Genomic DNA, 21,906 nt, shown 5'->3' with positions numbered 1-21,906 from the left:
GTGAGGGGCTTCTCTCCTTTCCCACGTCCCTTAATGTCCCTGTCTTTCTATTCTGCCTCAGTTCTATTCAAGTCCACCTCAGTAAACCAATGGACTCATTGGAGGGGGGAGAGGGAGGAGGGAGTGTTATTTACAAGTGCATGGGCGAGGGGCTGTTTAGAGGTGTGTGCGGGAGGGAGGAAGCACCAACACTTGGAAAGGCCAGCCTAGCATGGGAAAACACTGCTGAACGCTCTGAGTTTCTCCTGAGCCTCCCTTCCATACTGAGGAAATAGTTACACAGGGCAGGTCCAACAGAGCTGACTGAAAAAGGTTGGGACCATAGTGAATGAACATACAGAGACATCAGACATGATCCCAAAGAGGGCTGGAGAGCCCGCTAGTCTGTTAAGAGCACTAGTTGCCTCTCCAGAAGACCCAGGTTTGATTCTCCAGAACCCATAAGGTAACTCAAAAGTGTTAACGCCAGTTCCAGGATATCTAACGCCCTCTTCTGGCCTCTTCACGCACTACATGCATGTGGTGGACAGATACACAAGGCAGGCAAAACACCCAGACAGAAAATAAATAAATGAAATAAAGTTAAAAGATATAACCATAAAAGTTTAAACCAAAAGATTCATTTTTAGAGATGACATTACTATGTAATCTCGGGTGGTCTCCAACTGAGGGTCCTCCTGCCTCAGCCTCCCTAGTGCTGGGGTGTAGACGTGCGGCCCCGTGTCTATCTTAAAATCTATAATTTTGGGAAAAGTTAATTTAATGTACTCTTACTACCAAAAGTCTCGCTCGAATAGCAGTTTCTGGATGCAGGCACCGTTAAACCCGCGAGGGTGGCGTGAGATGCCTGAGCTGTCACTGGAGCCTTTTTCAGTCTCAACAGCGCATCCTGCGTTCGCCAATTAAACTACCAAACACGTCTTTGCCCTGGACAAATTGTACAACAAATTGCGCCAAGTTTATCAGGGGACCCAAGGGGGGAGAAAACACATGCTTCTACCTCTGCCAAACTCAGGGCTGTCATCGGGAGGGGTCGCAAGCGACGCTCCAGCGACTAGGGAGCTGTGCAAGTCCGGAACAAGGCGCCCTATCCCCAGTCCAGGGCGCTTCCGCGGGCTCCCAGGAGCCCTCTGACTCAGTTGCCTCCACCCCCGCGCCTCCGTCCTCCATCTCCGTAGTTCTCCCTCCTCCACCGGGCACAGACCAGCCCTGAGAGAGGACCTGAGTCGCCACTCGCTAGATCGATGGTGCTGTGGAAAGCATTTTCAGGTGAATTCTCACGAATGGCGACGCAGCGTGACCCTCGCGGTGGCCCGTAGGCATTGGATTTCTCTTCCGGGCCACCCTTCTCGGAGCTCTCCATTTAGCCGTAAATGCTGTCTCTTCTTCTTCAAGAACCGCCAGATTTTTGGAAGAAATCGCTACAGTCTCCCCAGGAACGTCGTCCCGGAAGCCCGGGGCGGCGCTGCCGGAAGAACGCAGCGGTGTGCCTTGACCTCGCCGGGTCCAGTTCCGGGGTCGTTCCGCTCCGCTGTCCAGGCCGCGGCGTCAGGCTCCGGCTTCTGCTGGGCCGCTGCCTCCGGCACACCGGCCCGGCCGGATCGAGCCGAGCGGATCCGGGGCCACCCGGCCCGGCCATGAGCGGTGCCGCATGATGCGTCGCCGCCCGCGCCGCTGCAGCCGCTGGCCGCGAGGAGCCGCAGCTCTGGGCTACCCCGCCCGGGCCTCGGGTGAGTACAGTTTCGTGCGGCGCCTGCGATCCCAGGCGCCGCAGTCCGCTCAGGGGTCGCTTGCTTTCTCTGTCGATCTCGCCGAATCGGGGCCCCATTTGCACCCGCAGCCTTTTTTGCCTGACCTTTGGCGCGACACACCGCTCCGGATTCAAGTGTTTTCTGTGACCAGTGTGAGGGTTGCTGTCAACCCGTCTGTGAGCTGTGAAGTTTTTGTAGCCCTGCTTTGTTGCAGGTCTGTCTTTCCCAATGCTCTGTTCTCTTCTCTTTAACGGGACTCTTAGAATCTTTGCCGATTTTCTCTTCCCCGCTGCTCCTGCCCCTGTCCATGGTGTTACCCGGAAGGGCGCCTGGGACAAGCAGGTCGGCTTTCAGGGCAATAAGATTCAACTCTTCTTAGCTACCATTGTTTCTAGAACTAAGTCCCCTCTGGCCATTAAATAGACATATTTTATTAGCTCGTGAATAGCCAGTTTATTGTGGCAATTAGATTGGTGTAGTGAGTGTTGCAGCTGTCTACAGCGGCTTTCACTGTGTGTGGGTGCTGTCCAAATCCTAGCTACAGTCCCTTGGTGACTGCACTTGTGTTTATTTTAATGGCTTGGGTGGCGGGTCATTTACATTTCTTCCTAAATCTTTCCCAGCTGCCGGCCACTAGCCTGATCTTTCTAATGTTGTGTACAGCTTTCACTTAACCTAAAGATACTTTTTGGAAAGATACCTTGTGACAGGGTCATAGTGGTGCACGCCTTTAATCCCAGCACTCGGGAGGCAGAGGCAGGTGGATCTCTCTGAATTGAAGGCCCTCCTAGACTACAGATGAGTTCCAGAACAGAACACCCAGGGCCGTTAGACAGAGAAACCTTGTCTCGAAAAACAAAAACAAAAACAAAACAATAACAATAACAATAAAACGATACCTTGTTAAACTTGCCTTTGAAGAATTCCTTAATGTGAAAGGTTCTTGGAGCATTTTACAAAACGGGCTAGTGGGAGTGCTAATTAAATTTTATTTTTTTGAGCACTCCACAAAATAGACAGGTTGGAGGTGTTGGGATTGGATTGCATACTTTGTGGAGTGACTGGTAGGGCGCACTGCTTCTGAATTGAGAGCAGAAGGAAAGAACAAAAGTGAGTGAAGAAGTAATTTCACTTGGAATTTGATCAACAAATTTGTTGAAGTCTTGAGCACCTCAGCACTTGGTTGGTTGATATATTAACAAATTAAACCTCTAAGCTGGACATAGTGGATGCATACCTTTAGTCCCAGCACTTGAGAGGCAGAAGCCAGTGGTTTTCTGTGAGTTGAAGGCCAGCCTGATCTACATAAGGAGTTTCAGGACAGCCAGAGCTACACAGAAGAGAAGCCCTGTCTCAGGAAACAGGGGGATGGGGTGGGGGGTGGGAGGCTGCTTTAAGAAAGGTTTATTTTTATTTGTGTGTGCATATGTTTGTGTACATATATGCATACACCTGCCCCATGTGTGAGTCAGAGGCCAGAAGAGAGCATCAAATGTCATGGAACTGGAGTTACAGGTGGTTGTGAGCTGGGAACTGAACTCGGGTCCTCTGGAAAAAGAGCATGTGCTCGTCTCTTCAGTATGTATACACTTCATTGTTGCTGCTCTTGTTTTTGTTTTTTGTTTTTTGAGACAGGGTTTCTCTGTGAAGCCCTGACTATCCTGGAACTGGCTCTGTAGACCAGGATGGCCTTGAACTCAGAGATCCACCTGCCTCTGCCTCCCAAGCGCTGGGATCAAAGGTGTGTGCTGCCACTGCTGGGCTGCCCGTATACAGTTTTCAAAGAATACTTTCAATCACAAGAACAGAACAGAATGCATAAAATCAAAACTACCAATCAAATTCTTTTTCCCTACTGAGCTCCAGGGCAGAGTGAACATTGACACCTTGCCATGGGACACTTCCGTTCTAACAGCTGAGAAATGAAGTCCACTGGGAGCCCTTCTGAGATACAAAGTTTAGGGGGAACAGCCCCAGCCTCCACACTGAAAGTAGGGGGTAGGGCTTTCCAAAGCCACCCGTTTGGTCCCGGTTCAGAGGAAGGACTCAGAACTCACTGGAAGAGATGACGGTTAGGTGGTTGTTTAAAAAAAAAAGACTGCAAAGTAAACTCGCCCGGGGGAGAAGAATGGAAGCCAGCGACGTCTCAGATCTCAGCTTCTGCCATCCTCCTTGTGCGGCCCCAGCTCCCTAACACTGCTGTGGCTGGAGGATTGCCAACCCAAGCCTCCTGACGCAGAGGCATCATTGGGTAACGGCTCAGTATCAGCCTTGCTCCCAGGTGGACAGACGCTGTGACACCCAGAGCCTCACAGCACACACCGTACTATTAGTCTTCCTGACTCTCCCTACTTGAAAATGTAAGGCTTCCCTTTGTCGTTGGCTAACAACTGCCCCTTCTAAATTGTGCAGGAGACAAAGGTCCGTGAGAGAGCTGTGTCAATTCCAGTGCCCTTCCATTTAAAGGCCTCTGAAGTGGGCTGTGGTAACAGATGTCTGTAGTCCTGGCCTCAGAGGCTGAGACAGAAGGAGCACTTGGGCACAGGAGTTTGGGGTTAGCCTGAGCAACGCAGCAGGTCTCTGTCCGGCTTCTTTGTTTCTCCACGCTGCATTTTGCTGCTGACTGCAAACATTTCTTCTCTTGCTGCTCTGAGCCCTGCTTATTGCTGAGTTCCATTCCTGTATGCATTTCGTAGAGTTCTGTTACTTCTTCAGTGAAATCCAGACTGTGTATTATGTTTTATTGGCCCAGCACCTGATCGGTTTAAAAATATTGTATCCGAGCCAGGCGTGGTGGCGCACGCCTATAATCCCAGCACTTGGGAGGCAGAGGCAGGTGGATTGCTGTGAGTTTGAGGCCAGCCTGGTCTACAAGTGGGTCCAGGACAGCCAAGGCTACACAGAGAAACCCTGCCTCGAAAAATCAAAAACAAAACAAAGCAAAACAAAAATATTGTATCCAATCATGTCTTGAAGATAGTAGGTGCTTGAAGATTGGTAAATGAATACTTGTGCTAGGCAGAGGGAATAAAAGTGAATTTTAATTGGGAGAAGGAGCAGAAGCCAAGAGGCACTTACGAAATGAGCACCTTGTGGAGCAAGGTGGAAAGACTGAGCCTTGACAAGTCTGAAGGAGAGTTCAGTAAAGCAACGATGAGGGATTTGGGGAGCTGAGCTGAGGTTTTCAGCAATAATTCTTATTACTGAAATCTTGCTCTGGGCTCCTTGTTATCCCTGGGGAAAGAAGTCATATGAGATGCATCATAGTGTGGGGTACTCTCGAGGGTGGGTGGACAGTGGTCCAAGGGACCATTATGGAGAGAAACATAGGGTGACAGTGAACAGAGAGCCCATCACGCTGACCCACAGTTTGGCAGGCGGCATGCTCAGCTTCCCTGAGAGGTGGCTTCCTGTGCAGGTGATTGACAGGCCCACTGGAGTGACCTTTAAGAGGTGGGTAAGGTGTGTCTTCATTTTTGACCAGAAAGCCTCCGCTAGGTTGGAATCCTGGGATCTTTCTGGAAGTTCAGAGGTCATGTCTCCACCCACCGCTGTCGATAAGGACACAGATCCCATTCCACCAGGTCCGAGTCCTGCAGCTGCAGCTCCTGGTTTCACAGGCTGCCGATTGTCAAAGGCAGATCTGTCCCCCACAGCCCTTGAACCTGCCAGCTTCTAACTAACCAACTAAAATAGAGTCATTGGGATCTAGTACCCAGAGGCTTGAGTTCCTCTGGGGAGCTCGACGGCTGCCTCCACATGCATCATGGAGAAGTAGTGACAATGACCAGAGCCATAAGTAGGCGTGTCGTCTGGCATACAGGGAGGGGGATGGAGCGGTGGGAGGCATTATGCATGCCGGTTGAAAGCCTCTGAGTAGATCCTGGCTGCTTGAGGAAGCCAGGCTGAGTGATTAGAGCACAGTGGAGAGGGGCCACCATCTACAGAAATGTCAGTTTCCCTGGACAAAAACCTTCAAAGTGTCATTGAGAGTTTTGAGTTTTCAGAATTCTGCTCTTCCATAGAATGTTCTTCTCAACTCTGGGCTCAACCCTGGAGGGAGTGGATGTCAGCGACGGAGCACAGCAGTGGAGGCAGAGCGGCCCCAAGCCCATGTTCACAGGCTGTGCTTGAATGAGCGGCTGACCCATCTCCAAGACTCCATCTAGCAGCAGTGCCCTGTGTTCAGTGAGCTTCACAGATAACTATCTGCTTCCAGCATCCTCTTTCACTCACTGAGCGATTTGGAGTGTAGGGAAATGCTCACTGACTGTCTTGATGAGAAGGTTATGGGAAACAAGCAACAAGGGAAAGGCCAGCAAGAGGGCACACGTGCGCAGACTCTGGGTGGCTGTGACTGCAACCTGTGAGGGGCCCTGTGCACAGGCGAGCATGGGACTAACACGACCTCGTTCCTGAAGGGTCGCACTGCATTCGAGAGGGCTCACTGATTAGATGGATAGAGGCACCAAGGCTGCAGGGGACTGGTTGGAGGCAAGCTGAGTGCACAGTGCCAGGATCTGGGTGGGCAGGGAAGGTGGTGCTGTGGTCAGGGTTAGGACCGTTCTGGAGGGCAAGGCCCCAGCACTTGCCCATGGCTTAGATGAGGGATCTGGAGGAAAAGGCTGGTGAAGGTGAGTTCTTAGTATTGGCCTTGGTGGCTAGGTGGTATAGTGCTGTTTATTGAAAGGGGGCGAGGTGAGATTTTAACAGTGGAGGCTCTGCTCCCACCTTCCTACAGTGGAATTTGCAGTTGACTAGACAATGATGTCACCACTGTGGGTATTTTCCAGATTCAGTTCTCCTTTCTAATTCCCTGTGCCAGGAATGCCCCAAGAGGTCACTTTAGAGGGCACAGAGGTACAGAAGTCAAGCCCCATCCTGGGTGCTCCCTGGTTGGAGACCTGTGGGCAAGTGTGGCTGCTGAGGAGAAAACCCAGCGGTGCCTCCCACCCCTGAGGTGGCTCCCTCCTAGCCTCCTGCTTCCCTGCCTGTGTTCTCCACCTGTGACCTTTGTGACCTGTCGTGTTCCAGGTGCTTTATTGTGACTATGTCTTTTTAAAGGAAAGGTTAAAGAATGCCACTTAGTTCTTACAGAGTACAGCCCTTGCCAGTGCATTGACACTTAGCTTTTGTTGAGTGTGTCTATATTTTCTTCAAGGTTAATAGTTTTTTAGACTTAGTAATTAGAGGAGAAAATAACAACTCATGTGCACAGGTACTCAGCACGGTGTGGGAGGCCAGCTCCACACTCGTGCCTGCACACTAGAGTGAAGAGTGCTTCGGGAGCACTGTCCGCTGGCACTGTGCTAGGTCACACCTTGAGGGTAGGCTCCCTCTGCAGTTGCCCTTCTCACCTGGCTGGTGACATGCCCAGGATAGTGTCAGGAGGTGTAGGTGTTCCTGACCACACGGAGGAGTCTAGTGCCCTGATGGCGTCCTCTGATGCTTAGGATTCCCGGTGCCACCCAGTCTTAAGGAGTCCTGTCTCATCCCTCACTCCAAATCTGCTGCTGGGTCTCCTCAGGACCTGGGGTGCCTTCAAGTTTTTCACTGCCCACGTTTTGAGCATTTGCCTCTCCATCATGGGCTCTGTTTTACTGTTCCAGGCCAAGTCTTGCCTTCAACACCTACTTTCCTGTTCCCAGCGCTTTGCTAGCCTGCCACCTTGGTAGACCTTCATGAGCCATGGCAGGGCCTTTGAACAGAGACGCCAGCCCTCTGCAGTGCCTTCTGAGCATGCAAGGTTCTCGGCATGTGGGTACAGGACTGCGTTTCTGCTCTTTCCCTTCCTGGGCTCCACGGCTAACCCTTGTTGCACTGCCTGCCTCTCTCCGAGGGTGGGGCACTTCAGTTGATGCTCACCCTGCATCTGTGCAGACCCTTCCTCCAGCGTCCAAAGGCTCTTGTGTTGGGGTTTGCTTATTTGAGAAAGGGTCTCACTTTGCAGGCAACCCTCTGAGACCTGAGACTTGCAATGTAGACTAGATTGGTTTTGAACTTGCAGTGATCCCCTGTGTCTGTTCCTGCCTGTCTCTTTTCCTGGGTGCCAGGATTAAGGCATGCACTACCACCTCCAACTGTACATTTTAGCAAGTTGCCCCCATCCTATGGCTACATGCCACCATCTCAGTCAGAGAGTCACGCTACCCACCCTCCAGCCCCTGCAGCCACTGATCTATTTAGTTATCTGGGCCTGCTGCCTTGCTGAATCTGTGATAGCTGTCGGGTGTGGAGCCTTTGCATTCACTCCGCACACTCACCACTGTTTTTGTGAGTCTCCAGGAATGCACTGTTTACAGGTGCATCACGCGGGCAAAGGCAGTTTCCCACTCGCCTTTTGCAGTATGCCATAGTGACTGCTGCCCTTCAGCAGTGTGAGGAACCGTGCACACTCCTGTGCAGGGGTCTGGAAATGCCGCCTTGGATCACGTGGGAGTTCTGGATGTGATTTCCCTTCAGGCTGAGGCGAGCCTTCTGCCCTCTAATGGCTGGCTTTCTCCTCACCCTCCCTCTCCTTTGTGGCTTCCTTCCCTGGGTGTGTACACAGGGGCCGCCATCCCTCAGAATTAGAACTTTATGAGCCTGTGCCACTTTGGCGGCCATAGACAAACTCAAAGCAAGGACAACAGAAAGGGGCCTCTGGGGTGAGCCTTATCTCACTCGCAATCCAGTGGCTTAATCGGCTTACTTGGCATCTGTTCCTCCACCCCTCTAGTGTCCACTGTAAGCGAAATGTGGCATGGTCATAGCAAGGTGCCCCAGGCATGGAGAAGCCCTTCTGTAAGGTAGGGAGACCAAGAGTGCCTTGCACGTGCCTGCTAGTGTGAAAGGAGGGGACACTGGGGAGACTAAGAACCAACGCCTCCTCCTCTTCCCTAGTGTCAGCCGCTTCCTCCTAAGTGCTGTTTGCTTGCCTAGCATGTATGAGGCCCTGCCTGCAGCCCCACCCTGGGAAAGTCTTGTAACTTTCTTAGCAGGCAGTAGCCCAAGCTCTTAACACTTTACTGTAAGTGCCAGGAAGAGGTCCCTGGTGACCCAGTGAACATTGCCTGTGGTGGCTGACTGCTCCAGCCCTCCTGGCTCCCCTCCCTGCCCTGCCTCCTCCCTGGAATGCCCGTGTTCCCAGTGCCCGGTCTATGGTTAGCTTATCTGTCCCTTCCCTGGAATGCCCATGTTCCCAGTGCCCAGCCTATGGTGAGCTTATCTGCCTCCTCCCTGGAATGCCCATGTTCCCAGTGCCCGGTCTATGGTGAGCTTACCTGCCTCCTCCCTGGAATGCCTGTGTTCCCAGTGCCCGGTCTATGGTGAGCTTACCTGCCTCCTCCTGTCCCCATGCTGCTGTGCTGTGGCCTCTCCTTGTAAGTCAGAGCAGTGGTCAGCAGCTGGGTAGCTTTTGGGGCATACCCAGCAGACACCCCAGATTCAGTAAGCCCCAGTCTCCTCACTCCCACGTTCCAGAGGCTAATGAGCCCAACCATCCCGCTGCATCACTACCCTCCCTGGACCGCCCATGCCCATGCTTGGCTGAGGGGAGGCAATAGGCTGCTGGGTGAGTCCCCTGCCAGCCTCGCCCTGCCTTGATGCCAAGCACTCTTGTTTGCCACCTCTTTAGACACCTGTCCTCCTCCTGCCTGGAGAGGGTGCTGGGGGACTGCTCAGTGGACCCAGTCCTCTCATGTGCTGCCTTCCCACCTCTTTTCTCTGTAGCTGCTTGTCCATCAGGCTGATATGTGGCCGGGCCATCCTTCCTGACCCTCACTCTGGTTCCCAGCTAGAAGGAACTGTCACTGTCCCTCCCCTGATCCCTCTGCTCTCAGTTTGGAAGCTTTTGGCACATTGTTTGGGAGGCTCAGCCCCACCTCGCAAGTGTGAGAACCCTGTGGATGAGCGCTGGTCTTGAGCCGCAGAGCTCTGGGGTTTTGTAGAGTCTGCCGCAGAGGTCTGCTGTATGTTTCTGTGTGGAAACCACTGGTGTTCTGTGACTATGGCAGCCAGGAACTTTCCCAGCAGTCCACTAACTCAGTGTGAGGCCAGGGTCCAGGCAGGCGCTGGGCAGAACCATGTTAGATGTCACATCCCTGATCCTTAGAGGGACCCATCGCCAACAGATACTGATTGAGTTCCTTCTGCTTACGTCTGTCCCTGTGACCACAGAGCCTAAAGGCACAATGGAGTAAAAGGAAGGCTGCACTGATCAGGAGGCCTTTCTACGGAAGCTTTTCCCTCCAGCCCTGCCGCGGTCCCTGGACAGGGCACTTCACCGCTGCTTCTTTTCTCACGGAAACCTTACAGATGCACAGAGAAACACATATTTAAAATTTATACCTCATCTGTTTAAAACAGCTTAGTAAATTTTTTTAAAGCATAGCCTCACTACGTAGCCCAGGCCAACCTCAGACTCGAGGCAGTCCTCCCATCTTTGCCTCCTGAGTGCTGGGGTTACAGCTGTGTGCCACTTAGTGGAGTTTGCTTTGATAAGTCCATGTACCCATGTCACTTGCTTCAGCCAGATGGCAACCTTAGCCTTTTGAGCTGGAACCTGTTTCTTCAGAAACTTGTTGGTTTGTCTTGTTTTCAGTCTCACAGAAGAGTCTCTCTGTACAAGGTCTTTCAGCTCTGGATATTTGGGAGACTTCCCAGTGTTGCCTGATCAGTAGGTTTTTCCTTCCCTGTGTGACTATGCCTCAGTCTGCCTGACTCCTGCGACTCCATCTGCGGGTAGCCCTCACTCGGTCCCAGCACTTTCTTTTGGCTGTTCTGCCCCAGCCTCCCCTCCCCCCCCTTTTTTAGGCCTGGTGCTATAATCGCCTCTTAGGCACATTCTCCCCCATGTGTGGCTTCTTCTCCATGGCTAGTGAGAAACAGGCTACAGCTGGACACGCCTAGCCCTGAATCGATTTTTCTTTTCTTTTCTTTTTTTTTTTTTTATTCTTTAGGTTTTCAAGTTGTTTTGCTTTGTTTTTATGTTTAAACCCTGAAACAGGCGCTCTCCCCCCGCCCCCCCCCTCCGGCTGAGAGTCTCTGTCCTGAGACTCACAGTGTAAACCCAGCTGGCTTCAGACTCACAGATCTGCCTGCCTGTCTCCCAAGTGTTAGGTTCAAAGATGTGTGCCACCACACTCAGCTCCTAAGGCTTTCTTTTTTTTTTTTTTTTAAAGATTTATCTATTATTATGTATACAATGTTCTGCCTGCATGTGTGCCTGCCAGCTAAAAGACGGCACCAGATCTCATTATAGATGGTTATGGTTATGAGCCACCATGTGGTTGCTGGGAATTGAACTCAGGACCCCTGGAAGAGTAGACAGTACTCTTAACCACTGAGCCATCTCTCCAGCCCGGGGCTTTCTTGAAGGACCCATACATCTGGATTTGTATCTAACATGAGGAAGGTAAAACATCCTACAGTGAACTACGGTCGGCTGCAGCAGTGTGTGCTTGTGCCTTAGCTGTTGTGGTTCTGTGCCTTGAGCTCATGAGGTGAGGCTGGTCAGGGCAACCTGGAATACCTTGTCTCAAAAACATAAATAATGAAATCAGTAATTTTGTTTCCAAGGTTGTTAATTTGCTAGTGATGAGAACTCAGCAGCCCAGTGATTCCACTGTTGTATATAGTCCCAAGTGCAGAGCCACGTGCCGCCATAGGCTGTGCATGTGGCACCAGGGTTCATGGCCATGCGCTGCTCTGTTACACAGTGAGTAACCTGCCATTGGGTTTATTATCTTGCAGGCCACATCACACAGGACAGCATGCGCCTTACGGTCCTGAAAAAAAGGCACAAGTGCTCCCATGATGCTTAGAAGCAGTTTGTAAGGTGAGTCTGTGGCTGGTGTGGGTGGGACAGGGTCTCACTCTAGCTTTGACAGGCTTTGCACTTAGCATCCTCTTGTCGCAGCCTCCTGAGTGCTAGGATGTGGGCATACGCCACTGGTCCAGCTCCTTGGGACCCAGCTGTGGGTTGTGGGACAGGTAAGGGTGTGCATGTGCTCAAGCCCAGAGGCAGCTGCTGATTGACACTTTAGCCTTTGGCCTGTACCACAAGACACTACAGGACAAGAGGAAGGGCTGCGAGTGTGGCTGTCACCAGGGCTGACAGAGATCCATGACATTAAATATAATGTCCCAGGAGTCCATGCTTTACTTGTAGCAGGAGACTCTGTGTGGGGTACAGGCTCAGGAGCAGACAAGCACCGTTAGCTGGAAGACATGGAAGATGGTGCTGTTTCTGCCACCTTATTGACACCAGTGTTCTCAGGGCATCATTGTCTGTTGTGTGGGACATGCTCCTGGTGCTCGTGTGGCTCAGCATCACGTATCTGGGTGCCAGTCACATGCTCTTCATGTGCGGAGCTATTTCCTTACTCTCTCCCCTTTCCCGTTGCACTAATGCAGTGCGCACAGTGACTCGGGGTAGAGGCCACTCATAACTGCAGTCCTGTGGTGTTCAGTGCCTGCCTTCTTTCAGAGCTCACACAGGCAAGCAGCACATGCTTGTCACACCAGCACTTGGTGGGTAGGGGCTGAGGGACAGCCTGGGCAGCATGAGGGTGGTGGGAGAGGGGGAGAGAGAGGGAAGGAAGGAGGGAGGGAGGGGGAGAGGGGGAGAGGGAGAGAGAGAGAGAGAGAGAGAGAGAGACTGTGAAGTGATGGCTGGCTCTTGGGCTTTTTCCTTCTTTGGTGTCCATGCATAGTGCAGGTGTGCTACTCCAGTATTCACGTGTTGCACACTGCCAGCCTGATGTGCACATGCAAGAAGACCCCGCTGCGGCCACTGTTGGGCATGCCATTGGAATGTAGACACCCTGCTACCAGCGCCCCAGGAAGCTCAGAGCTCTCCGTGCCCTGTGACCTGCAGTGCCTTGCCCTCCAGGGAATACTCAGTCTGGAAGCATGGAACTGTGACCCAAGAGCCTCATGTCCCTCTGTGTCAGCCAGGCTGTTCCTCTCAGAGCATGCTGTGCAGAGGAAACCAGAAAGCAAAGGGCTCCTAGCCTGTAACACCCTTCAGCTGGGGCCTTGATGTCCCTAGGCCCAGTTCCAATTTACCTAAAGGACTGGAAATTAGCTGGGTGTGGTGGCACACTGTCCTTAATGCCAGCACTTGAGAGGCAGATCTCTGTAGGACTGAGACCAGTCTGGTCCATATAACTAGTTCTAGACCAGCCAAGGTTACACAGTGAAACCCTGTTTTAAAAAAGAAGAGGGGTGATTATAGGAGAGTGTCACATCTGCCTTTAAGCAGACAGCTTTTGCTCAGTGCAGGTGTCCTGTCTCGGGGGACACATCTCTGATATGTTGGTGTCAGTCAGGTAGAAGGTATGATAGGTGGGTGGAAGCTGGCTGGTAGACAGAGCTCAGACGAGGCAGAGCCACCAGCCTCTTGTTGGCCCCTCAGAACCCAGCTCAGCCAGTGGTACTTGAAGCTGAGACCCTAGTCACAATGTCCAGGAGGGAGGAGGTGTGCAGGGGGTGTGGGGGCAAGGTGCTGTGTGGCTCCTGGGCCTTCCTGAAAAGGCTGTGTGTGGGGCATGAGGTGGGCAGTGCTGTGCAGATGTTCCCATTCCGTCTTCTGGTGGACGCTGCTCTTTTGCTGAGAGTCTTCTCTGGCTCTGCGAACAATGATGTCTCTTCTTGTCTTGCTCTGCACTCCGCAAGGGGGGGCTCCCATGGGCAAGTATGCTCCACTTACAATTAAAAAACATGTTGTGTCCAGACTTGAAAAGCCATGCTGCTGCTTGGCGGAAACCCCGCCCCCCCCTCCTTTGCCTAACCTCAGTGCTGCTCTGGACAGGGCAGGTTCACCTTGGTGCCCAGCACCATTTTCCGTGTAACAAGTCCAGGACACAGCCGGACTCTCCCTGCCCTTGTTGTGCTTGTCACGAGTGTTTCCACCCTTAGCAAACATGATAAGTGAAGGAGGACCAGGCAGGCCAGGCGCCACAGGAAAGCAGCTCCTGCTAAAAAGCCTGCTTCTTTAGTTTCTCTGACCTCTATGTTCTTGGCAGTGAGAGACCACAGGAAGTCTGGGGAAAGTCTGGAAAGAAAGAATGGATTCATAAACAGAGGCAACGTTATGAAGGGTAAAAGTCATATGCTTGCCAGGCATGGTGGTGCACGCCTTTAATCCCAGCACTTGGGAGGCAGAGGCAGGTGGATCGCTCTGAGTTCGAGGCCAGCCTAGTCTATAAAGTTAGTCCAGGACAGCCAAGGCTACACAGAGAAACCCTGTCTCAAAAAAAAAAAAAAAAAAAAAAAAAAGATAGTATGTATATGTATGCATGTTCTGCCAGGAGCCTCACCAGCTCTCACCGCCTCTGCAGGGTGTGTCAGGGAATCATGCAGCCATCAGGACACAGGCTCCGGGACATCGAGCACCATCCTCTCCTGACCGACAATGACAATTACGACTCTGCATCCTCCTCATCTTCGGAGGCTGACATGGCAGACAGGGTGTGGTTCATCCGTGATGGCTGTGGCATGGTCTGTGCTGTCATGACATGGCTTCTCGTCGTCTATGCAGACTTTGTGGTGACCTTTGTCATGCTGCTGCCTTCCAAAGACTTCTGGTACTCTGTGGTGAATGGAGTCATCTTCAACTGCTTGGCGGTGCTCGCGCTGTCATCCCACCTAAGAACCATGCTCACCGACCCGGTGAGTCTACAGCATCTCTGGCTTAGAGCGTTCCCATGGCTTGATGCTGTCAAGGAGCCGCACACAGCATCGGCTCAGATGAGCACAAACATGAAGAGTGTGTTGTGGTGGGATCCTCTCCTGTTGAGTAGAGGCAGACCTGCACTTCAGCTCCTCAGTTCCCGATGCACTGAAGGCTCAGGTCAGAGCTGCCAGGTCAGGAAGAGCTGCTTCTCAGAAACTTGAGACACCCTGTTTGTGGCCACCCCAGAGCCAGGGGAGATGGCCAGGGTGTCTTCCTGGCAAGGACAATCTGAACGCCACATGAGAGCTGTCCCCACAGGTAGCCGCTGCACTCCAGGCATATGAGGCCATGTGTTGTTCCTTCTAAGAAAGTACTTAGCGTCCTTACAGCATTAACTGTGACCAGGCACAGGGGATCCTGGTCTGTGCATACAGAGTGACTGTGTTTGTATCTGCCAGTCTCCTCCTAGGAAGACGACAAGAGAGAGATGCTGGCTGAGCTGCTCCTTGTAAGCCAGTGTGGGTCACAACCCCTTTGGAGGGGCTCACATATCAGATTTTTACATAACAAATGATTGCATGGTTGGGGGTCACCACAACATGAGGAGCTGTAGTAAAGGGTCGCAGCGTCAGGAAGGTTGAAAAGCACTGCCGTAAGCTTACACTGTCTTCTGAGGTGAGGCAAGGCTGGCTGTCCTCACAGACACCCTGGCCTCAGTCTGCCTCCCTGCTGTGCTGGCTCCACAGCACAGCCCTTGCTTTCTCTCCTGTCTGATTCACAGTAGCCTTGCCTAGCCTAGCCTAGCCATGGGAACAAAGCTGTGTCATAGACCTCACCCTGTGGTGCACAGTCTGCCAGTGACCTGGTGTGCTTGTGAGGCCTCTGTCCATACTAACTCCCTTCCTCAAATTCACACACTCCGGCCTTCAGAAGCCTTTGTTTTCCTGGCCTTAAACTCAGCCGTTCTCCCGTATCTGCTTCCCCAGTGTTGGGATTATGGGCAAGTTTTATAGATTATGTGTGTGGGTGGGTGAGGTGGTTAAGACAAGCTAGCCCTATGTAGTCTTGGCTGGCCTCCCGCCTCTGCCTCTTGAGTGCTGGGATTAGGGCCTGAGCCTTGTTCTTTTTGTCCTGCCTCCCTTTCACTCAACCTGAACTCACTCTGTGTACACAGGGGGCTGTCCCCAAAGGCAATGCCACAAAGGAGTACATGGAGAGTTTGCAGCTGAAGCCGGGCGAGGTCATCTACAAGTGCCCCAAGTGCTGCTGCATCAAGCCGGAGCGCGCCCACCACTGCAGGTATGGCGCCTGTAGTCCTGTGGGAGTTTGTAAACAGTGTAACTTAAGGTTCCCTCCCTGTTCGGGAGACAAGCCGGACAAGAGTCAGAGGAAGCAACAAGGTGTGCGCTTGTTTCCCTGGCCTGGCTGCACTGGGCTGGCCCATGAATTTTGTAGCTGGAGAAACAGGCCTCTGTAGGCTCGCTGCCCTTCATGCCTGGCAGGATCTGCAGGCTCCTGTACACATGCTTCCTGACACTGGTTAGTGAGACAGAGGAGTAGCAGTCCAACCCACCAGCATGCACCTCTCTTGGGCTCTGTCTCCTAGCCTTGCTGCAGTCTCTCATTTGCCTGCTGTGCCAGGACTTGATTTTAGGCAGGGGGTGCTCTTCCTTAGGGGTGCTCATATCAGCTATGGGTGAACCCGGAATACTTCGCCATTCCTGGAAACCTGTTGAGCTTCCTTGTCCTTGCACTGAGTCCCTGTATGCACAAAGATGGAGCGTGACCTCCCGTGAAGTGTCCTCCTGATGGGTTGGAATTTGCCAGGAGCAGGGAATGAGTATGAGCAGGGCCAGTCAGTGCTCTATCAGGAGGAAACCAACGTGATAGGCATTGTCACCTGTGGCTGTGGAGAAAGTATGGAAAGAGATCTCTCTCCCCAGCTAAGCCAGAGGTGGCATAAAGATGAGCGGTGGCCTTGGGCTGGGGTGGCAGTGGAGAGTGACTGGCTGTGGGTACAAACTGCTTTCAGAGTGGATCCCTCATAGCTCTGCAAGTGCAGAGTCACTGCGCTGTGCATTTGAGGTGGGTGAGCTGCTGTGACAGGCAACACACTCCTCAGATCCACTGGAGATGAGCTGTTGGATTAGCAGATGCATTGGGGGGCACGCAAGAAAACTACATCTGACAGAGTGGTGTAGTTACGGAGTCCAGCTGAGCCAAGCACTGATGCCGCAGTGCTCTCTGAATGCAGTCAGTGGTGTAAACGGTTCAAACACACAGCTGGCAGCAAAGCCAGGCATGTAAAACCATGTAGAAAAGGCAAAATGCATGCTTGTAATCCTAGCACTTAGGAGGCTGAGGCAGGAGAATCGTCGTGAGTTGGATGCCAGCCTGTGCTGCATAGAGACTTGTGGTGTGTGTTGGGCTGGATTTCATTCGGCGTTGCTGTGGTTTCTTCAGAGCATAAGGTACTGAAAAAATGTACTCTCCTTTGCAGTATTTGCAAAAGATGTATTCGAAAGATGGACCATCACTGCCCATGGGTGAACAACTGCGTAGGAGAAAAGAATCAGAGATTCTTCGTGCTCTTCACTGTGAGTGGAAATGTTCTGTGGAGATGGCACTGAACTGAAATTGAACCGGATGGATTTGGGGGAGGTATTTAGCGTCCTGGCTCCCCACCTTCCCAGAGCTGATGGCTCTGTTGTCACATGCAGGGCACAGTCCTGTGACTGTGTGCCACTTGTATTACGTCACCTGCTGGCCGTGGGACTGTCTGTCCCTCCCTCGGTCACCATTGTTACACACAGGGCCTCCGTTTCGTATGGAACTCATTTCTCCTCTGCGTATTTTGCCATGCAGCTGCTGGGCTTGATCCAGCGTGGTCGTGGATAGCTGCCCCTGCCTGTAGTTCACCCTTCCATGGCACCTTCCCCCATCGGGATAGGAGGTGTGTGTGAGCCTCTGCTTACAGGTGGCAGACTGTTGAAAGCAGCTAACCCGTCTCCTCCTTCTAGATGTACATAGCTCTGTCTTCAGTCCACGCCCTGATTCTCTGTGGGCTTCAGTTCGTCTCCTGTGTCCGAGGACAGTGGACAGGTATCTAAGGCTCCATGTGCCATTCCCAAAGTACTGTAGTGTGGGGGAGGGCCCCAAGGGAGAGTTGGGCTCCTGGGTGGGAGGGTAGCCTGCTCTTAATAACCTGAGAGGGTCTTTGGTTTAGTACTTGTTTTGGGCTTTGTTTTGTTGAATAGGGCCTAACTTTGTAGCTCAGGTTGGCCTTGAACTCTGGGATGATTCTTGTACCTCAGCTTCCCAAGTGTTGGGGTATCAGGTATAAGCCATTGTGGCCAGTAAAAAGTTAACACTTCTTTAGATTAGGCTGTGGTCGTCTCACCCTTGCCATCCGGCTCATTTGCTGACACGTCATCATTGGACTCCCTCAGTCAGTACCTGACTAACTTCTGATAAATCATTTTAGCTGCTCACAGACTTCTGACATGCAGGGGCAGGATTGCCACTGTTCCCATCAGCCTTGTCTTTGCTTTTTGGCTAGCTTAGTTTATCACTGTTCACAGCTGTCTTGGCATGTCCTGATGGGGTAGCCAGACAGGTGTCGCCCAGACAGGCATTGATTGGCAGCTGCAGAAAGGCAAGAGGAGCTGATGTGACAGTGCCTGAGTGTAGAACATCCCATGTAGTCGCACAGTGTAGATGCAGGAGTGTCCTTTCAGGACAGTCTCATGCCTTAGGGAACCCATGCACAGGTTCTCAGGTGCTAGAGGCAGGAGGATCACAAGTTCAAGGCCAGCCAGGCGACTTAGTGAGACCCTGTCAAAGTAGGAAGAGGGTTGCGGGGATACAGGGTAGGATGCTTGCCCAGCATCTGTAAAGCCCTGGGTACAGCCCAGGAAGAGACTTCAGGGAAGGTTGGCTCCTCAGAGAGCTGCCTAGGAAGGATGGTGAGGCTGTGTGCCGGGCAGGGCGCCATCCCTGGCAGCCTCTTAGAGAGCTCAAGTGGGCCTTATGCATCAGGAGCATGTTCCTGCAAGTGCAGGGGTGCTGAGTGCAGCGCTCCCTGTAGGGTAGGTGCTTGCGGTACACTGACCATCTTGCTCTCATCCCCAGAGTGCAGTGACTTCTCACCTCCCATAACTGTAATCCTGTTGGTCTTCCTGTGCCTTGAGGGCCTTCTGTTCTTCACGTTCACGGCAGTCATGTTCGGCACCCAGATCCACTCAATATGCAATGACGAAACAGTGAGTCTTTCCTCTGTCTACAGAGGGGGTACGGGTGGGGCACTGCCATCAGGAACAGCACACATGCACTGATGTGGAGCTTCTGGTTGCCTTAGGCCCCAAAGGCCTGTATTTGCTGCTCCCTCCATTGGCACAGTTTCTGGTCGAACGCTGAGCAGGTCTCAGAAACTCAAATGCCCTCCTACCCTTGCAGGCCTGGAGTAGGTGCTGCCTAAATACAGATTGAGTAGGAATTCAAGCAAAGCATTGGTCCCATGTGAAGGGCCACTATGCCTGTCAAGAGCCACAGCAGGCTGCCTTTAAGGTTGGCCCATGTAGATGGCTGCAGCTTAGCTGTGCCAGTGAGTCAGGGAGGAGGACACAGCATCTAGTCCACAGGCTCTGGAGGCCTGGTGGCAGGCCTGTGTAGGTATGCTCAGCCGCGGGTGTCTGTGGGTCTCTCCTTACTGCTCCTGTGGCTTCTTCTGCTCCCAGGAGATCGAGAGGCTGAAGAGTGAGAAGCCCACGTGGGAGCGAAGGCTGCGGTGGGAAGGGATGAAGTCTGTCTTCGGGGGCCCTCCCTCCCTCCTCTGGATGAACCCCTTTGTTGGCTTCCGATTCAGGCGACTGCAGATGAGGGCCAGGAAAGGAGGCCCTGAGTTCTCCGTATGAGCCTCCAAGGCAGGACGGTCTGCAGACATCTCCATGCTCACTGGCCTGCAAGCACAGCAGCAGCCTTGTGGCCAGATGGAGCTGGCCAGCTGATGGGGACCTAGGGCCACAGGCACTTGTCATTTCTCACGTGTACTGCCAGGAGAAGCATATGGCCCCTGGAGGTCACCCTCTCGCCATCCTGACACTTGGTATGTCATGTGGGCCGTGAGCGCCCCACAGGTGGAGCTGCTTCTCAGTCATGAAGAAAGCCAGCTCAGCAGCTGCTGGGAGTCCTGCTGGCCGGTCTCCAGCATGCTCCCTTACCGGAAGGGGTTTCCATAGAGACTCTGTGGCTTGGAGGGCTCCAACACCTAGCACTGAACTGTGAAGGCGGCTTCCAGACACTCCCTGCTATCCCGGAACAGGCATCTTTTGACCCTTCCAGCAAGTCTGTGTGTGCTCATCCGTGTGTGTCAGTGTGTATGTGTGTGCGCGTGCGCATGTGTCAGAATCAGCAGTGTTGTTCAGGCACGTGTGTGGTAGACAAGCTGTCTTTCAGACTCCAGTGTTTCAGGGAAGTAGGATGCACTGCTGGCCCTTGCTGGCCTTCTATGAATGTATCATACAGTGTCCAGATCCAAAGAACAGGCATGCCTGCGCATGGGCCCAGCCTCCTGCTTTTATTTCACTGATAATTTAGTGTTTGAGGGTGTGGAGCTGAGGTTGTGTTGTTCCAGCCAAACTAGCAGCATGCAGCAGTCCCTCAACAAGGAAGGTGGTGGGCCTGTCCTGAGGCCCAGCACTGTGGGGGAGGGGCTGTGGGAGCTCAGCATGAAAAGCAAGCCGTCTTGGGCCCCTTTGGGCAGGTGCTGCAGGGGGAGACAGCCTGGTGCCTGAGCTGTCAGAGTGGTGACATGGTGACTGTCTTTCTACCCATGGCGCTGTGGTCAGAGTGGAGCCTTGGTGCAGGCTTAGACTTACGTCAGAACACAAACAGCTCCCCTCAGGGGACTTGCCTTAAACTCGTAGGTTGTTCCTTTGCTGCTGGGTGAGAGTGGGTCTGACAGAGGCTGGGGACTCCCTGTGAGTCTACTCCCAGGCAGACACCAGTGTTTCCCTGCTGGGACCAGCTGCCTTTCTGTCCCTGTGACACCATGACTGTTCTTCCTGTGTCAGTCGCTTGTGCCCTGCCCTCAACAGGGCTCCTATGCTACTGAGGTGAACTCCAGGGACCTGTGAGCCCAGCCCTCATGCAGTGAGCAAACTGTGGGGCCCCAATTCACTGCCGAGGGACAGTGTGGCCTCAGATTGTCTCTGCATCTGTTTGCACATGTGTCTGGGCATGCAGGCTCTGGTGGTGTCACCCTCCAGGGTGGAGTCTGTGGCGGCAGATCCAAGCTGAGTATACTTGACTTCTCATTTCCTCAGTGTGATTTTCTATGAAATAAAGTGACCCATCCACAGTTCTCACCCTCCTGCAGCCCTCTTCTTCTGGGGTGGCCTGCCTTGCTTTTTTTTATCAGGACCTACTGCTTGTGCCTATGACGAGATGTGAGCATCTGGGTACAGCTCTAAGTGTCACCTGTGCAGCTGTTGCCTGGCTAGGATTTGACCCTAAGACCCCTTAACCTTCTCCTAATTAACCTTGAGTTTTTGTTTTTTTAAATGTACTTTAAAATAATCACTAAAGCTGAGCACAGAAGCTGACATCCATGACCTCAGCCCTTGGGAGGCCAGGACAAGGGGGCTGCTGCTGTGCCTTGGAGCCCATCTGCCCCAAACAGGTGAAAACATGCTTTTAAAAGGCTTTCATGGGCTGGGCATCGTGGTACATGCCTTTAATCCCAGCACTCGGGAGGCAGAGGCAAGCAGATTGCTGTGAATTGGAGGCCAGCCTGGTCTACAAAGCGAATCCAACACAGCCAAGGCTAACACATAGAGACCCTGTCTCAAAAAACCAAAAAAAAAAAGGGGGGGGGCCTTTCATTTCAGCACTGGGGAGGCAGAGGCAGGTGGAAATCTCTGCATTTGAAGCCAGCCTGGTGTCTACATAGGGAGTTCCAGAATAGCCAGAGTTACACAGAGAGACACTGTCTCAAAGAATGCCCACCCGCACCCCACCCCACCCGCACCCCACCCCCATGGAGCCTCTAGTATCCACTTTTTATAACACAGGATCTTCCTTAATTGAACAGGTTGGACTTGACCTCAGAATCTTGCCTTGCCCTCCCAAGGGCTAGGATAGTAGGTGTGCACCATGCCCAGTACCTTACAACTTAGTTTTCACATTTTTTCTGGGACCAGAGAGAAAGCTCAGTGGTTAAGGATACTTACTGCTCCTCCGAAGGACCTACGTTTGGATCCCAGCATTCACATAAGGTGGCTCATGACCATCTTAGATCGGCCCCTGGGACACTGGGCGCCCTCTTCTGGCCTCCATGGGTGCCTGCATACACATATATTTTTTAAAAGAAAAATAAAAAATCTGCATGAGGAGGAGTCCAAAATGGCCTCTTCATCTGCCCAGCCTTGGGTGTGCTGTACAGATGCCACCCTGTGAGGCTCCTTCATGGTGGCCTTCCTGACAGGAACACAGGACACC

At 52.6% G+C, this 21,906-nt stretch overlaps 1 protein-coding gene across 1 annotated transcript; it reads left to right on the top strand.

The window, feature by feature from the left end:
- The first annotated feature begins 1,488 nt into the window (after window positions 1–1,488).
- On the top strand, window positions 1,489–20,818 carry Zdhhc7 (zinc finger DHHC-type palmitoyltransferase 7). Its single transcript, XM_051168887.1, has 8 exons — window positions 1,489–1,730; window positions 11,484–11,568; window positions 14,075–14,405; window positions 15,584–15,708; window positions 16,910–17,006; window positions 17,430–17,511; window positions 18,541–18,671; window positions 19,146–20,818. The coding sequence occupies exons 3-8, from the start codon at window positions 14,091–14,093 to the stop codon at window positions 19,320–19,322; spliced, it is 927 nt and encodes a 308-aa protein (XP_051024844.1). The 5' UTR covers window positions 1,489–1,730; window positions 11,484–11,568; window positions 14,075–14,090; the 3' UTR covers window positions 19,323–20,818.
- The last annotated feature ends 1,088 nt before the right edge of the window (window positions 20,819–21,906 follow it).

The sequence above is a fragment of the Acomys russatus genome, chromosome 26 (assembly GCF_903995435.1).
Source record: "Acomys russatus chromosome 26, mAcoRus1.1, whole genome shotgun sequence".
NCBI classification, from domain to species: Eukaryota; Metazoa; Chordata; class Mammalia; order Rodentia; family Muridae; genus Acomys; species Acomys russatus.
Note: the sequence above shows the minus strand (reverse complement) of the source record. Positions and strands in the feature narration are given on the sequence as shown.

Bases quoted from the DNA above. Each gene is read 5' to 3' on its own strand.
- Zdhhc7 (XM_051168887.1), top strand. From the start codon at position 14,091: ATGCAGCCATCAGGACACAGGCTCCGGGACATCGAGCACCATCCTCTC. The intron at 17,007-17,429 runs GTGAGTGGAAAT...TCCTCCTTCTAG, and splicing joins GATTCTTCGTGCTCTTCACT to ATGTACATAGCTCTGTCTTC. The intron at 17,512-18,540 runs GTATCTAAGGCT...TCTCATCCCCAG, and splicing joins TGTCCGAGGACAGTGGACAG to AGTGCAGTGACTTCTCACCT.